This window comes from Ciconia boyciana, chromosome 11, assembly GCF_034638445.1.
Source record: "Ciconia boyciana chromosome 11, ASM3463844v1, whole genome shotgun sequence".
Classification (NCBI taxonomy): domain Eukaryota; kingdom Metazoa; phylum Chordata; class Aves; order Ciconiiformes; family Ciconiidae; genus Ciconia; species Ciconia boyciana.
In genome coordinates, this window is record NC_132944.1 from 16,690,126 (window position 1) to 16,707,276 (window position 17,151).

Consider the following 17,151-nt stretch of genomic DNA (forward strand, 5'->3'; position numbering starts at 1 on the left):
ATCTGCCAGATTTGGTTCAAGTCGACCAAGGGGTTCAGACGCATTAGAGCACAGAAACACAGACTGATGGGCAGAGGGTATATTCGCATGAGATTATTGCCCTAGAAAAAGAGGCTTAAAAAAATCATCAAAGGACAAAAGTCACTAAGGCACCGCAGGGAAGGCTGACAAGGCTGAGCTAAGAAGCAGAAAAATGGAGTAACTCCCTAGAGGACTGAAAGATTTCAAAATCCTTGCTCTCCATTTCAAATTATCTCAGTAAACTGATAACTATCACACCAACCAGCCAACAACCTGAGGATTTAAATAAGCTTTTTGCTACCAGCACATGTAAACCCCAATGAATTCCAAGCAGATGGTTTATTTAAAGATCACATTATATGTGCTATAATCAATATTACAGCGGGGCTGTTGCAAGGAAAAAGACATAATTGTAGACATGTAAAAGCCCTCTGGTTTGGACAGAGACTGGGCAAGAGTAATCAGCACTCCTTAAAGTCTTAGAAACATAGCGAAAGAGCTGAAGTGTGTGTAATTACCAGCGAGAGGCATTGTAGCAAAGCAGATAAAGTTAATTATACAGTACAGGAGCATTTCCAGTTGATGTGGTAGTAATCATAGTCAACAGAGAAGTGCCCAACAGAAGGAACCACATACAATAAAAGCAATCATGTGGTGAAAGTGTACAGCACAAATTACCTAAAAAACAAAGTCAGATACAGACACACAGCTGGAGCTGAGAAAGATTTGTGGATTTCTACGTGCAATAAGATACCTTAAAAAGCAGCAGAGCTTATGCCGTGGATGGTACCCCCTCAAAATTGTCACATCAGTCTGGAAGAGGTATCAATATTTGTGCTCCTCATGGGGAAGCAAGGGCCAGGTCCAGCACCATCCTGTGACAATATTCACACCATTTGTTGTGGGAAACACCGGTTATGTCCTGGGTGCTGCTGCTGTGTATGAAACAAATGCACCAGCAGGTTGGTCTAGATCACCAATTTTCTGAAAGTAAATCTGTACTTAGGAGAAAAGATGCAGTAAATAGACCTCACATTGAAATTCAGGCTTGCAGGCTATCGTTTCGTACAGACCATTCAATGTCTGCATCCACCAGTCTGCATTAAAAGCAGGGGGGCTGGAACACAGGACCTAAAATAAAAGGTTCAAGCATAAACCATTTATGTGTGCGTACATTTATGCAACTCTACAAACATCTTTTCAGTGTCTCTTGGTTTGGTGATGGGACAGACACGGCACAGAACTTCAGCTCCCCATGCCAGCAGCGATCTCTCCCACTCCACGTTACAAGCCATTGCACCCAGGAGCTGTCTCTTCCCATGTGTTTTATTGGCACCAAATAAAGTGGGTTCTCACCTGTTCAAAAAGAGCTTCCCCCCCAGGATTTCCTGAAGCAGTGGTGTTTGTTAAATAAATGCAGCCTCAGGCAGCAGCGTGCCATCACCCTCCCCTGCACCCAGGGCTGCCGCAGGTACGGGGCAAAGGAAGAGGCTCCCCCACCGCCCCATCCCTATCTGCCAGCTTGATTTCTCATGACCGTTATTTATTAATAGCTTTTCAGATCTCTAATTACTGATGCTGTTTCATCCTGTCTTCCCAGGGTAACAAACTCTCCCTAACATGGCTGTTCATTGGAACACCCCTATTAACAGACTTTAATGCTGTAAAAGACTTAATTTGGGGACTATGTGAAATGTTGTCCTTCAAAGCATCCTGATGCGCTAGTGGGGAAGGATTTGTTGATTTGAAAATACGCAGATAAATAAATAAAAGACACTAATTGCTACGAAATAGATACCTGGCTGATCAGATGCAATTAGCAATATGGAGAGGGTGACAAAACAACATCAGGGAGGTCAAGAGATGCAGAAATCCCACTCCAAGGGTATTTTCTAACTGTCCTTACACTTGTGCCAGGGCTTGTCTAATGCCAGCCGGCCAGCGGAGCTGTGCTGGCAGAGGGCTTGACCCTGCACCTTTCACTCCTTGCTAATACAGACCGTAATTTCTGAGAGCCAGACTTGCAGAGATGAGAGCCATACCTATGCCAACAATAATTACTTATGAAAACAGATAATTTCTAGGAGCTCATTCAGAAGAAGTCAATGCCTAACACCTGTGGGTTTATATAGTGCAGCTCTAGGGCAGATGTGAGTATTACTGTCAACACTTCCACTACTGAAGAATGAAGAATGAAGCCAGACGTGACTCAAGTGCCATCTTTTCCAAAGTTAACTTAAAACAGCACTGCGAATGAAACAAATGCCTTGGCCTTGAAGATGCCTGAGGATCACAGCAAGGCAAGAAAGCATAATTGGTATTACCAAGGTGAGCCTGCAGCTTGCGGTGTGACGGTTGTGCACAAAGAGCTCCTTGTTAGAGCACGGACACGCCAAACAGCTCCCAGGACCCTTCACGCCTTTCGCGATGGGAATTAAAGCCATTCAGCAATACTTGGGTCCGGTCCGGGGCCCTGCTGCAGATCCTGATCTGCTGGCAGAGGATGCTCCCAGTGCCGGCGTGGTCCCTGTCTCTGAAGCCCAGGAGAGCCAGTCGGTGCCACAGGACCTCCTTGGAGAGGAAAGCAGAGCACTTCTGCGACCTGCTGCTGGCAACTGCCATGTCCCCGAGGTGACGGGAGCTTTTGCCTTTGCGGGCTGGGAGACAGGAGCCCTCACACCCGGCGGGGCTGGACAAGCAGAGGGAGCAGTGACAGCGGGGTCCCCAGCTCCATCGATGGCACTTGCAAGCAAAACGCTCGTATGGTGACACTGCCATAACCGGTGGCTCCCTGCAAGCAGCAAGTCAGCGTCCGTCCGGGCGCAGGAGCCTGGACACCAGGCGGTGGCTGGGGAGGGGGACGCGGCAGCTTTCGGGCGGTCTGTCCCAGCTGTGCCCCTGCAGAAGGCTGGTGGTCCCCAAAGCTTTCGTTTAGCATTTAGTGTGAGCAGAGCTTCACTTTGCACGCTGAGGGGAAAAAAAAAAAAAAAAAAAGCCCAGCAAACCAAACCCCCAGAAAGCAGAGACGCGGCACAGTTATTGCTCTGAAACACTGTCACCTTGTGGCTGCTCAGCCGCCGTCGGACACGCTGCAGCCGATGTGCCCGCTGGACATCAGGGTGGCCTGGGCACGGCTCCGCAGGCGAAGGGCTGGCGAGGACACAACAAGGAGCAACCTCACACAGGGGCACAGTTTGCAGACGGGGAGCCGTCTTGCTCCGGGTAGCATTTAGTAACAGCTATTACTGGGGAAGGCAGAGGTCTGGAAATCTGTATTTGCACTTCCACTTCTGTCTGTGGCCTCCCACGTCTGCAAAAATGAGAACAGGCTGGGTGGCATTAGGCAGGGTGCCGGTGATCACCTGCAACTGTCAGGAGTACTGACCGTGCGGGATACGTCCACCCAGGAACTGCAAGGAGCAACCGAACCTCTCCGTGTGTACGAGCATCCCTGGGGGCACTGCCCGTCTGGGGCTGTAGGACACAGAGACACCACGTACCGGGTCACTAGAGGGTCTGCAGGACCGTGCCGAGCCCTGACCCCGCTGCTCCCCACGCCCTGCGTGCCTGGTCCAGACCGACCCATCTGCTGCTGGTCCTCCCAGCACATGGTGTGCCAGGGGAGCGTGGGCTCTGCACCGTCCTCCAAAACTCCTGGGAAAGGGAGCCCTCTGCCATGGGGAGGAATAGTCAATGTGTCTGTGCCTGTGAGACACCGGAGAGTTGTGACGCCTCTTGATTTAACGAGCAGATGGGAGATCTCCGCTCCCTGCGAGAGGAGTGCAGCCATCAGCCACACGACAGGCAGGACTGGAGAGCAAGGCAACAGCAAATACCACCATATTTTGCTATATTTAAGTTTGACCGCATGGCCACAGGTGCTGAAAAAGCTGTCCTGCTCCAAAATCACCATCAGGCAGAGGAGAGCTGCTTGGATGCCCTGAGTGCCACCGGAGCCACTCCGGGGTTACTGCGAGCAGGAGGGTGGACAGGATTAGTGCTTTGCAGGTGCAGAGTCGTAGGGAGGTGCTGAGGAGCTCCTGCCAGCTGCAAAAGGGACTGGCTCCTACTTTCAGCTGGATATCCAGGGTGGATTGTGCCATTAAAACAACCTGCAGCATATCCATATCATCGCTCTTCAAGCGACAGAGCATCATCAGTTACTAAGAGCCACCACGGGGCTCCTGCTGCATCTTGCAAGGAAGGAAGCAATCGTTTGAGGTCAATTTAAAAAAAAAACCAAGTATTTATTCATTTGGATCCTTTTGAATATGTAAGGCCACATGAGAATTACGGTCACCACAAGGCCTTATTTCTTCATATAAATATTTGAGATATAAATATTCTCTCTGAATTTCCCTTCATGTTTAGCAGGGAACGTCACATGCGTGTTGCCAGCTCCCTTGCTCCCAGTTAATGCTTAAATATACACAAATATGAAAATGTGAGCAAATATTTACAGACAATAAATGCTGGGGGGGGGTTAATTAACTAGTGTTTCATATGGTTACAAAACAAAACACAACATTTTAGCAATAACTAAACCCAGGAAAATTAAAACTCTGCTCCCTTACTCTTCTCACACCCAGCAACTTATTTTGGGGCCAATTAAAAAGTGGCAAATCCAGAAAAGGGAGAATGAAGAACTTTTTCTCCCACAGCACATAATGAAACTGTGGCTTTTACTGCCACAATGAACTGTGGATGCCAAAAACACAGCGACATTAACAGGGCATGGGTATTTCTACGGACAGTAGGAATGGCCAGAGCTATAATAGTTATGAATGACATGAATTTTGGAAGAAAGGCAGACCTCCAGCTGCGGTTGCAAACCAATCTTTATTAGGGATTAGGAAAAGAGCTAAGGTGACAGCCAGGTTATCTGCTTACAAGGGAGCTGCACATACTTTCCACCTTCCACCCAGCGCTGGAGAGACCGGCTGCAATAACTGGACATTGGAGCTGATTCAATTTTTTTTTCTTCTTCAATTTTTGTGAGCTAATCCCAGCTTGGCTGCTCACACAAGTAATGCTCACCCGTGTGTGCAGTGCCTGAGCGTATGAAACACCAGCCTTACTTAGCAGGAAAAAAACAACCGTCCTTTTCTTCCTAAACGAGGCACGCTAAGAATAAACAGCATACCACAGCGCCGGAGCACACTGCCCAAGAAATATAGCTGGGGACAAGATTCAAAACAAAAATATGCAAGAGGCCTAAAAGTCTCCGTCATAAAAAAAAAAAACAACTAATAGGTCTCTGAGCAAACGGAAAGGCCAGCAGGCAAATAACATAAACACTGCTGCAAAAAGATCTACGTGCAATTCCTTATTGCGCAATCAAGACAAGAGATTGCAACTCAAAAAAAAGAAACAGAAGACAAAAAAAACCCCTGCTCCTAAAGAAACAAAGGAGCTACCCAACTTAAAACACAGATTCTCCTTTATTTTATTCTAAAACACTGGAATTACAAGCCAACGACTGAAGGAAAAAAAAGGAAATGAATGAATGAAAAAAAAATCAGAATCCACATAACAAATATTAGCACTCATCAAAAACGCAGCAGACAACAGTTCCTTCCAGCAAACTTCTAAATAATTCACACCCAATACGAAGAAGCCCATCTTAGGAATACACTGTGCCAAAACAGTCGAGGGAACAGTTTCTCCCTCGACCTGGACGAAAAACCCAACCCCAACATAGAGGCACCGGCAAGCAGCGCTGTGTTTAAAACCCCATTCCAGCAACAGATACCATTTAAAACCAAAAAGCGTCCGGAGGAGCCCAGCTGGGAGCTCGTCCGTTGGCACAGGCAATTTGCGGGCAGCGCCGGCGGGCAGGGGGAGCGGGGCAGGACGGGGGCTGACTGGGTGGGGTGCGGTGGGGTGACATACAGTGACACACAGGGGCCACCCATCCCCGCTGCCACCGGCCCACGGGTGCCTCTTGGCTCACCAGGACCCTGGGAGAGGCCGCTTGCCAGGAACACGCTCCAGCCCTTGGTACCAGCAGCGCGCGTTGCGGAAGGTCGGAAAAGGTAGGAAGAAAGATATTTAATAAAGAGATGGAGAAATGTGAAGAAAAGCTAAATTAAAAGTACATGGGACCGTGGGCCAGAAGGGACACCCCCTCCCGCCCCCCAGCATGAGATAACCCACTCATGGGTTTCCAAAAGCCCCTTTTATTTGCCCTCTTTTTGGGTAACGCGGTCAAGCTTTTTTTCTGCAGCTACGAAGGCGACAAACCTCTTTTTTTGTCGTTTTTCACAGCAAAAGCCGAGACCCTGCCCGGCGTTCAGAGTCCGACGAGCCATGTGCAAACCGCCGGGCGAGGCAGGCGGGGGAAGCGCGGCCCCGCCCCGGGAAGGCCGCCGGCCCCGGGCACAGCCGGGACACCCGGCGGGGCCCCGGCAGGCGTGGGGGCTGCGCCGCTGCGCATCGGCACCCCCTATAGACTGCGCGGGCACGGCCCCTACAGCCCGACCTGTGCGTGCCCAGCTCCTACAGCCTGCACAGCTGCTATGCACCCCCTACAGCCAGCGCGTTTGCAGCCCGTGCACGCCCAGCCCCTATAGCTGGCACTGAGCGCCTGCAGCCCGTGCACGCCCAGCCCCTATAGCTGGCACTGAGCGCCTGCAGCCCGTGCAGGCCCAGCCCCTATAGCTCGCACTGAGCGCCTGCAGCCCGTGCAGGCCCAGCCCCTATAGCTCGCACTGAGCGCCTGCAGCCCGTGCAGGCCCAGCCCCTATAGCTCGCACTGAGCGCCTGCAGCCCGTGCACGCCCAGCCCCTATAGCTCGCACTGAGCGCCTGCAGCCCCACAGCGTCTGCGTACTCAGCCCTGCTCCGCACTGTGTGCACAGCCTCAGCAGCCTGCACGGTGCACGCCCAGTCCTGGAGCCCGCCCCCTGCCCGTGCACCTATAGCTACGCCTGTTGCCGCCCTATAGCCTGCTCGCGCTCGCCCCCTATGGGCCGCACTGCGCATGCGCGCCCTCACCGCTCACGCCCCCTCTCCGCCCCCTGCGCAGACTCGCAGGCACCGCCCCGCGCATGCGCACCCCCCAGCACGCGCAGGCCTCCGGGGCTGCAGGGGGCGCTGCGAGGCGGAAGCGCGCCGCCGTTTCCGCCCGTCGCGGCTGAGTCACTGGGCCGCGCCGCCGCCTGCCCGCTGCCGAGCTGCCCCGTCCCGTCCCGTCCCGCCGCCATGCCGCTGGAGAACCTGGAGGAGGAGGGGCTGCCCAAGAACCCCGACCTCCGCATCGCCCAGCTCCGCTTCCTCCTCAGCCTCCGGCCCCGCGCGCCCGACCCCGCCGCGCGCGACGAGCTGATGGCGGCCGTGCGGCTCCACAGTGAGTGCGGCCTGGTGCGGGGGTGCTGTCCGTCCCTGCGGGGTGCAGGGCAGCCTCTCCCTTCCCCGTGGAGATGGGGCGGCTCTGTCTGCCTGTCTGTCTGTCTGCCTGTCCAGAGGCGTGCGTGTGCAGGGTGGGAGCCGGTCTGACTGTTCATTTATCCCAGGGGCGGTCTGGCGCGGGTGTGGGAGGGTGTGCGTGTGTGGGGGTACACGTTTCCCAGCTGGAGGGCATCAGTCTGCCCCTGGGGTATGGACAGTCCAAGAGCAGCGGGGAGGGGAGAGGGAAGGGGGGTTTGGACGTATCAGCGCGGTGCCTTGTCCCCAGCTTTGGCCGCTGTTACCTCATGCTGTTTTTTTAGAAGGCACGAGTTGAGCACCGGGGTCCATTGCGCTCAGGATCAGATAAATAGTAAGGAAAGTGCAAGTGGGAGAGGTGTAAAGAGAGCAGTGATGGTAAATAATCAGCAAAAAGAAGTGACAGGGAAGGGCTGCTGAAACACCGGCTCTGTAATGTCTGGATTTAATAGGTACCTGACGTGGAAAGGACGTAGCTAGCATTGATGATCAGTTGTATTGTCTGTCAGTGCTCTGCTCTAGAAACACGCACACACTTGTTGCGGCGATTGATAACAGAAGCCTTCTGCTTTTCTTTCAGATATGGCTCCGTATTATGAAGCACTCTGCAAGTCTCTTGAATGGCAGATAGATGTGGAGCTGTTGAACAAAATGAAGAAAGCGAATGAGGAAGAATTGAAACGTCTCGACAACGAATTAGAAGATGCGGAAAAGATCTTGGGGGAGAGCGAAATCCGAGATGCAATGATGGCCAAAGCTGAGTACCTGTGCAGGATTGGGGACAAGGTTGGTTCATGGCAGAGGCTTTATGGACTCATTAAAAACACTGCATCGTAATCCTTTTAGCTAGGCAGGTTCCAGTGAGCACAGTTCATAGGGAGGAAGCTGTGTGACTTACATTGTGTTTTCTCTATGGCACAACACAGACGTGGGTGGGAGATAGGGGAGGATGTTACTGAAATTTAAATTACCTAGGAAAAAAAACAAGCAGGCCTTAAAAGAAAACATTTTTTTCTTGAAAAGGAAAAAGTTATTTTCCATTTGCAGATGTTTTTCCACTTTCCTTGTGTGTTTAGACTTTTCTAAGCTATTTACATAGTGCAGCTAATTTCAAGTTACACAGTAGATTTTCATAGTCCTTAGATTTAAGAGATATATGAGGATCAGCTCTTTGAACTTTGATTCTTTAAGATTATTCAGAATGCATAATGTTAAAGTTCTGTGGGAAACTAGCAAAGTCACAACTATCAGCGGAAGACAATGCGTGTACTTACTACAGACATTTTGTAAATATTCTAGGTGCTTTTAACACTCTTATAGTAGAAAATACTGTCTTGCTAGGAGGGAGCTCTGGTTGCATTCCGCAAGACTTACGACAAAACTGTGGCACTGGGACATCGTCTGGATATTGTGTTCTATCTTCTAAGGATTGGTTTGTTTTATATGGATAATGACCTCATCACACGGAACATTGAAAAGGCAAAAAGGTACTGCTTGGGTTGTTTGAGTGCACTAAACCACTTTTGAGACAAACTGTAACAAAAGAAATAGAAGATAAATACCTTGCTGTCAAGAAATGATTAAGACTGGTTGTGAGACAGAATCACAGTGATGGGTGGGTGTTACCTCGTACTATAGAGCTTCCTATTCCTGGATTTTTTTTATGAGAGGGAAGAGAAAAGAAAGGTTAGTATTTTCTGTCAGCTGTTTTCTAGCAGCTTTTAGCAGCAGACTTGATTTTAATTTGTAGCCCACCCCCTGCTCCCACTTTGGAAGACAAATAACTTGGGTGTGATTAGATTGTACAATTAGATCATACGATTGGCTCTATGAAGTGCCAGCTTTTCCTCTAGAAGCAAGAGCGCAGTGTCAGCACGGTGAGCTTTGGTGCAGCTGTCCTTCCCGTGTTTCCACTGCTAGCCTCAGTGTCTCCGTGCTCCCAACGTTTTGAACTTTAGTGGTTCCTGTAGCAAGCTGCGGTTTCCAGTCTCTGGTGCTGTGAGACACCAAGGCAGAGGGTCTTCCCAGTTATGTTCCTTGGGCAATGATTTTTGGTGTTGCCTTCTCAGCAGATTTTGTCTCAGCCTGTGGTCCTGCTTATAGCCACATCAATTTTGTGTCAATATGATTCTTGTAAAGTGGCCACTTTTTAATTTTTTCTATGCTGGTGATTGGATGGCTTTGATTTTAGCAGCATAGGCAGTGGAAATATGTTGCCACAGCCAAGGTTGGCAGTAATATTTGCATGCACATCTCGAGAGACTGTTGTCACAACTTTAGAGGCTATAAAGTTTTCCTTTCAGTTGAAACTTGCACTGTGGAAAAGCATCTGACCTCTCCTGTCCCACCCCTGACAGGTGTACAAAGCCTGGACTGTTTCAGCAAGCTGTAACATAAAACAAATTATTCTTTCTCTAATGACATAGTATCAGTTGATTTACTGTACTTGTTTCATATAACTTATTACATAATACATTTACATAAGTAAATATTTCTTTTCGTTCTATTTTAAGTCTAATAGAAGAAGGAGGAGACTGGGACAGGAGAAATCGTCTCAAAGTGTACCAGGGCCTTTACTGTGTAGCTATTCGAGATTTCAAACAAGCAGCAGAGCTCTTCCTTGATACAGTTTCGACGTTTACATCCTATGAACTTATGGATTACAAAACATTTGTAACATACACGGTCTATGTCAGCATGATTGCATTAGACAGGCCTGACCTTAGGGAAAAGGTAAGGAAAGCAGATTAAAACACCGGTTCAAACAGACAGCCTTTCTTTACCTGTTTATCTCCAGGCTGAAAGGGACGGTATTTAAACATGTTGTTTGCTTGCTTGCAGGTTATTAAAGGAGCAGAGATTCTGGAAGTGTTACACAGTTTGCCAGCTGTACGGCAGTATCTCTTTTCTCTTTATGAATGCCGTTATGCAGCCTTTTTCCAGTCATTAGGTAAGGCTGTGTTTTTTCCTACACCACTATTTCAGGTGCTTCAGTTGTTTTTTTTGGATCATGCACAACTTTAGCGGGGTTACGTTTTGAGCTACAGTCTAGAACTAGAGCTACTTTATGCAGAAAAAAATTAGAGTTGTTTTTTTTTTTTAAAACAGTGACCTAGAATTCGCTGCTGTTTAATTTTTAAAAGAAACAAAGAAACTAACCTTTGCATACAGTGAGCTTTTTGAAAGGTCCCATCTGATGAGGTGGAAAAGCATTTTCAAATGGCTGTGCAGCACTGTCTTACCTGAAGAGCCAGGTCGGACAAGAAAGCTTTGAAAGATTTTATCTTTTAAAGAAGTTATAGGACTTGTAGTCTAAAGACCCTGAAATCTCAACCTGTAAAAGATATTACATGGAAAGTTTTCACTGTTGTTGCCGTTGGCTTTCTGCTCTGGTTTCTATGTAAAAGGGTGACACTGAAGAAAAGCTTTTCAGAAAACATTCTTGCCAGTTCTCAAACTGCTTGTTTTCCTTCTGTGAGATTTAGAATACAGGAAAATAAGATACTTAGAAAAAGCAAATAAGAACCCTTCATTTTGTGGAAGACTAGGCCTGATGAAATGAAGAGCTAAGGGCAACATTTTTCTATTGCTGACTTTATCACTACCCGGGAACTACAACCATCAGGAGAAAAAGTCACTTTGGTGCCTGGAAATCCCTGTAACTAATTTAAGAGCTAATACCAGAAAAATTCATCTTATTTCCTTACCCAGCTTTGGGTAACAATGTTTCTTCAAGTAGTTACATACCAAGAACTGCTTGTTTCCCAGCACCACATCGCTCCTATGTGACAGCTGATCCCCACACTTGGCTTTAGTGAGGTGGTCCCCCCGCAGTAGAGGGGAGACGGGCTCACACCCTGAAGGAAGTATTCGCTGCTGACAGACAGGGTCACTAGCTTTGCCACAATATTGTTTGCATGTTATTACTGCTTCTGGTTTTAGAACTGATACAGATTATACAAATTTACTTCTCTTTAGTGTAGAAAACCTTTTGTATCCTGAAGTATGCCAGAATACAATATAGTTATGTTCACACTGATTACTTAACTGGTATTACATGTTTTATTTACATAACTGATATTTTACATTTCTTAGAGATGACTGACTCATTTTCTTTCTTTTTCTTTTCAGCTGTTGTAGAGCAAGAGATGAAAAAAGATTGGCTCTTTGCACCTCACTATCGATATTACGTACGGGAAATGAGAATTCATGCATATAGCCAGCTCCTAGAGTCTTACCGGTCATTGACATTAGGATACATGGCAGAAGCCTTTGGAGTCAGTGTCGAATTCATAGATCAGTAAGTTATTCGTCTTTTTAAGGTCATAAAGATCTCACTTGACACCTTTTAATTATTTATAATTATCCCATTATGAGTAAAAATCTTTGTTCTACTTTGAGTCTAAACATGCCAAGTTATGTTTCTATGGAAGAGCTTGGCTAAATTTAAATGAACCTTATGTTTCAGTAAAGAAAATAATTTGATTGCAATCTCTCATGACACTCAAGAAAAACTTTTCCAGTATTTCTTTCACTCTAAACGCCATATGAGAAACTAGTCTTTTATTAATAACTCTGTTCTTTATACTGCTATATCTATTGACCTTCATATGCTATGAAACTTAAGATTTTAGAGGATGACTTAGTTCACAACTATGCGAAAACTGAACTGTTACAACTTTGGGGATCTGCACATTTTATGTACAAGTCTCCTTTAGTTTTGCTTGCTTCCTGGTATGTGGTCACGATCTCATGTTTTTTGCTTAAATCAAACATACACTGCAGTCTCAATTTGCAATTCTTTTCTAGTGTAAAACCAACATATTTAGATCATGATAAGAACTAACATGAAGTGAGAAATTGACTTTTTTCTATGTACATGAAACACTTTGTTTCCCATGCCTTCACAAGAGTCGTTCTTTCATAGAGAAGTTTCAGATTTTCTAACACAGAAAAGCATTACAGAAATATGAATACTGCTTGAAACATTCAGAAATAAGTTAATAGGTGTTTCAAAAGAAACCAAATACCATTCAATTCAAAGGTAAATGCTTTAAAGCCATACTAGTTCTTATGCTTCCCAGTAATTTATTATGAGTTGTAACTTGTCTTACTGTTGATCACAGGAATATTTTCTTCTACCATCAGTAATGTGTTGTAGACCACCAGTTGATTAAGCAAAATAATAATTTAAAAAGCGGCGTATTTAGAGCTACCAGAGAGTAGGGAACTGTTAAGAAACTTTTCTAATGAATTGACTGGCATGAAGATACTTACATCAGGATAAATTCCAAGTAGGTACACTACATGACTGCTGACTTTGAATTTGAAGAGTAGTTGATGCTAAGCCAAGTGATAAATTTCACTAACTCAAGTACGACACTTTGGCCTGAGAAGGAAATACTAAGATGTTTTATATTCAGATGGCTAGAATGATTATTCTTGTGTGTAACGTCCAAGCTTTAATAAGATGAGGATGCATAAGATACCTTATGAAATGTATAGGCTGTTGCTTCAGAAATACAGTGGGGTAACAAAGTTATTTTGTAGTAGCAGGTTCAGTACTGCTAAGTCTACACATCCTTGGTGAAACATGATTTAACCAACTTTTTTTTTTATTTCCTTAGGGAGCTTTCAAGATTTATTGCAGCTGGGCGATTACACTGCAAAATAGACAAAGTAAATGAGATTGTAGAAACTAACAGGTATGCTAACAATTCCTAGAAATAATTTTTGATAGCCCAGTTGAATTCTATGCATTTTGATGACACTTATTACAGAAACATAAGTGGCTTGGTGTAAAACATATTCTCACTTCTAAACCTTTTTTTTTTTCCCCCACAATTCCTAGGCCTGATAGCAAGAATTGGCAGTACCAAGAAACCATCAAGAAAGGAGATTTGCTGCTAAACAGAGTTCAGAAACTTTCCAGAGTAATTAATATGTAATTTTTTAATGCAAGGGAATGCAAAATTTAGATGTTTAAAACATTTTTGAAGTAACCTATAAATATATTGTATAACTTGGTATACTGTAGGTAAAATATTACTAGCGAGAGACGTAGTGTTTACATAATGAAATGGAAAGTAAAAACAATGTTCTGTTTTGGTGTATGGATCCCAGTTCATTTATTAAATGTATGATACAGTTGGTGATCTCTTGTAATATACTTTGTTCCTTTACTTGACTGTGTATACAGTGTTCAATATTTAATAGCAAAGCAGGGTCAAGATCTGTGAACAGAGAGAACTAATGGCGATTCCGTGCTTGCTTTTTTAAGACTTCTGTGTTTGAATCAAAGGTGAAAAGAATCAGTTGCATAATAGTAAAGTAGCCAAAAATGTTAGTTTGTGCACTGTCCAGACAGAACAAACTCTTGTTACGAGAGGATTACAGCTTAAGGGAGAAGTAGTAAGGATACTAACGACTGTGGTGAAGCAATAATATAACCATGAAAACTGTAAGGACTATAACTTTGGGAACATCTTTGACTGAAGTAGCCTCTCCCTTAAAGTGACATTTTTGCTAGCTGTTGAAAAGAAAGTCAGCACATTAGCAAAGCATTACATTTGTAATTACTTCCTCTGTTAGATCTGCAGATGTCAAAATGATGGTAGGAACAGTGGAAGATACCATTGCAGTTTGACACAACTGATCAAATACTGTAGGGGGTTACGATTTCTTTCTTCACAGGTGCTGAGGAATAAATGTTTCAAGTAGGCTGCTGCCACACTGATGACACACAGTTTCTGGCCATAGTAGAGCCTACGGCAGCAGCTGTTTACTCTACTTGCTTGGCTTGAGGTTCCTTTTTTCCTCCCAAAGAAAGTCCGTGACTTAGTTCTGTTAGCTGTTTGATGCCACTGCACTTAGCAACAGAATCCATTTACCGTCTGTATTCATTGAGACTTTAATGCTTGAAGTAACACCAACAGGTAGATAAACCCACAGAACGATCCTGACGTTTGGAAGCTACTGTGCCACAGCTAGGACAGCGTGGAATTTCACATGCCCGCTCCTCTTACTGGGAGATCACGGAGGATCTCCTGTCTTTGAATCGCTGCCACCTGCCCGAGGTGAGACTCCTCAGCAGTAACGTTGAGGGCCCATTAATATTCTCTGTTGAACTGTTCTGAAACCTGAACTATGACCTAATGATTTTTGTTTTCTTTTACTACTTACTAGAAGCCATTTTGGTTTTTTTCCAAGTAGTAGCTATTTAGCTAGAGTTTAAAGATTTACATTTCAGACAGTACTAATTAGAAGAAAATTCTGATCTTCACTTTCTTTAGAATAGTGAGAGTAATAAAAGAGAACCCCAGTTTGTTTACCGTGTGGTCAGCTATTGATTCTATATTTTGTGTGTTCACACACATACTGCTTCTTACAAAGTTTTAATTAATTTAGGCTGATATTCAGACTTCTCAGAGCTGCAATAATGCCTCTCAGTTTTTCTAGATCTGTTCCATAGCAGATGAAGTATAGCTACCTAGGAAGACTTTAGTTCTGGCTGCCTTTTGGTAACATCTTTTCCGCCTTCCATACATGCAAATGGTAAGCATATCAGAAGAGCATACTACAGACGGTATGGGCCGTAGGCTTCACTGAATCGAGGGATTTCATTTCTGGTACACAGATGAATTTTCCTTTCCAACATGTTTGTATTTGAACTGGCCTTAATTAACTATATCAAAGCTTCGCAAAATAAGTCTCAGGATTTCCATTCAGCTTATATAGTACCATATATATTTTTAACTGTAAGTTGAAGGGAATAGAAACTTACTCAAGAAAACTAGGCTAATGTAGGCTTTAGTCACTCAAGAGAAATCTTACTGCTCTTTTAGTATAGGTAAAAGCAACAGAAAAAAACCCGGAAATGTCTACTTTGTGAGGAAAATAAAAGTATTACTAAAGATTCTTAGTGTGCTGTAAGATCTTTGCAGAGCTTTCACTTTTTATTTTATTCCAACCATCACTATCATCCTGTGGGAGCCAAGCATTTCAGAGTCTGGTGTTCTCTGCTCAGGGAGGTGAAAAACCAGAATGTTCAAAATAGAAGCGCACATACCCTACCAGAGCAAAGTGAGAATTCATTTTCGGTGTGCCACTAATAGATTAATTCTAGTACGAATCTTTGTCAGGATGTCAGCATCATGTAGAAAAATGCTAATTGCACTAGAGACAATTTTTAAAGACCTCCTCTAAAGATCCCGACTTGCCTTGCTCATTTCCTGATCTCGGCCCACGTCCTGCGAAGGAGGATCCGGGAGGAACCTGCAGAGCTTCTTTACAAAGCTTTTTTGGCCAAGGCCTGTCAAGAAAGTTGCAGCAATTTTACATGAACAATTTTAAGGCTTTCAGCAGCAGTTCAACATCTCAGCCATGCCAAATAGTGGTGGGATAAAGTTCTGGACAGTTGTAGGGAAAGGCAACGCCTCCTGAAGTCCACAGCAGGATGCACAAAGCATAGCCAGAGCAGCTATTTATTGCTCTCCTGAAAAGAGAAAAAGCAATCTGGTACATAGTCTTTTGGAAAGAGTAGGAATGCCGAGGGGTCCAGGGTGGTCAGGCCTTGAGCTGATCAAGGGCATAATTTTTTCTGTTCTATCACTTTTAACTCCCTACTTCAACTGCCATGTCCAATCAGAAGCAATAGGATTTCTGCTTCCTTTAAACGCTGAAGTAACGTCAAGTTAGCTTTCACTGCCCCATGATCGTGTTAGTTCTACCTTTAGTTTATTTCATCTCATGATTTCCATCCAGACACACCCGTTCATGCCTCCGTCTTGACACCTTTCCATGAATTTATAGTCCACATGCCAAAGTTGTACATTCTCTCTCGTAATTTAAGCTTGTGCAGTTCCTTGAACTAATGCCATTCTCCAATTTCGCTTTGGAAGGCTGACTTCGTAGTAGGAACAAGGTAGCCAGAATCAGACACAGATTTCAAGATACAGCCACACCGCAGGGACGCTTTCCACCTTGCTCTGCGATACAAGCACTGCCATTAAGCCATGGGAATGCAGGAGGGGAGGACAGGAGATGGAGCGTTGTAGGGTTTGCCAGTAAAGTTCTGCTACAAAATGGTTGAGATCTAGTTTGTGTGCAAACATTTTTTGGCTCACCTGTCTGCTGGCCTGCCAACAGCTCCGTTTCTTCTCTCACTGAATGCTGGGCTTGAGAGTTTAAGGTCTAGCCTTGAAGGCAAGGCACTCGCTCTTGAAAATTCACCTGTTGTGGACCAGAAGGGACACAGGTGAAGGGAGCTCAACTGCAAAAATGGAGGACAAAGAAAAATTCCAGCACTGTGTTGGAGAGCAGCTAAACTGAGCAGCAATGCACTGTCCCTGCTGGTGCTCAAGAAAGCTTTTGTACCAATTTGGCTTTTGTACCGATCTGGTCAACTACAGCCATTCCCCATGGGCTTGGACAAGGCTTTTTGACTGACTGCATCTCAGTTTTCGTCCTTTGCAATGAAGTTTGACTCCAGGTTAGTTTGAACAATTTCAGAAAAGGTTTTTGAGATTCCCCTGAAGTTTGGTGGGCCAGAAAAACAAACCCAAATCAACCATATGCCACTTTTCCCTGACAAAGATCCCATGCTGCTTGTTAGGAACAAATCCAGCAGCTAATGCAGTTCTGAGCCAAAGCACTAAGAAAAGCATTCAGTCAAATTAAGAGTCCCATGGTGGATCCTACAAGCCAC

General features: G+C 45.3%; 1 protein-coding gene across 1 annotated transcript; it reads left to right on the forward strand.

Annotated features, from left to right (window-relative positions):
• Positions 1–7,121: 7,121 nt before the first annotated feature.
• PSMD6 (proteasome 26S subunit, non-ATPase 6) lies at positions 7,122–13,600 on the forward strand. The gene is made up of 8 exons (XM_072876219.1): positions 7,122–7,368; positions 8,026–8,231; positions 8,787–8,932; positions 9,959–10,178; positions 10,287–10,395; positions 11,577–11,745; positions 13,073–13,150; positions 13,297–13,600. The coding sequence occupies exons 1-8, from the start codon at positions 7,224–7,226 to the stop codon at positions 13,391–13,393; spliced, it is 1,170 nt and encodes a 389-aa protein (XP_072732320.1). The 5' UTR covers positions 7,122–7,223; the 3' UTR covers positions 13,394–13,600.
• The last annotated feature ends 3,551 nt before the right edge of the window (positions 13,601–17,151 follow it).

Bases quoted from the DNA above. Each gene is read 5' to 3' on its own strand.
- PSMD6 (XM_072876219.1), top strand. From the start codon at position 7,224: ATGCCGCTGGAGAACCTGGAGGAGGAGGGGCTGCCCAAGAACCCCGAC. The intron at 8,933-9,958 runs GTACTGCTTGGG...TTCTATTTTAAG, and splicing joins AACATTGAAAAGGCAAAAAG to TCTAATAGAAGAAGGAGGAG. The intron at 11,746-13,072 runs GTAAGTTATTCG...TTATTTCCTTAG, and splicing joins AGTGTCGAATTCATAGATCA to GGAGCTTTCAAGATTTATTG.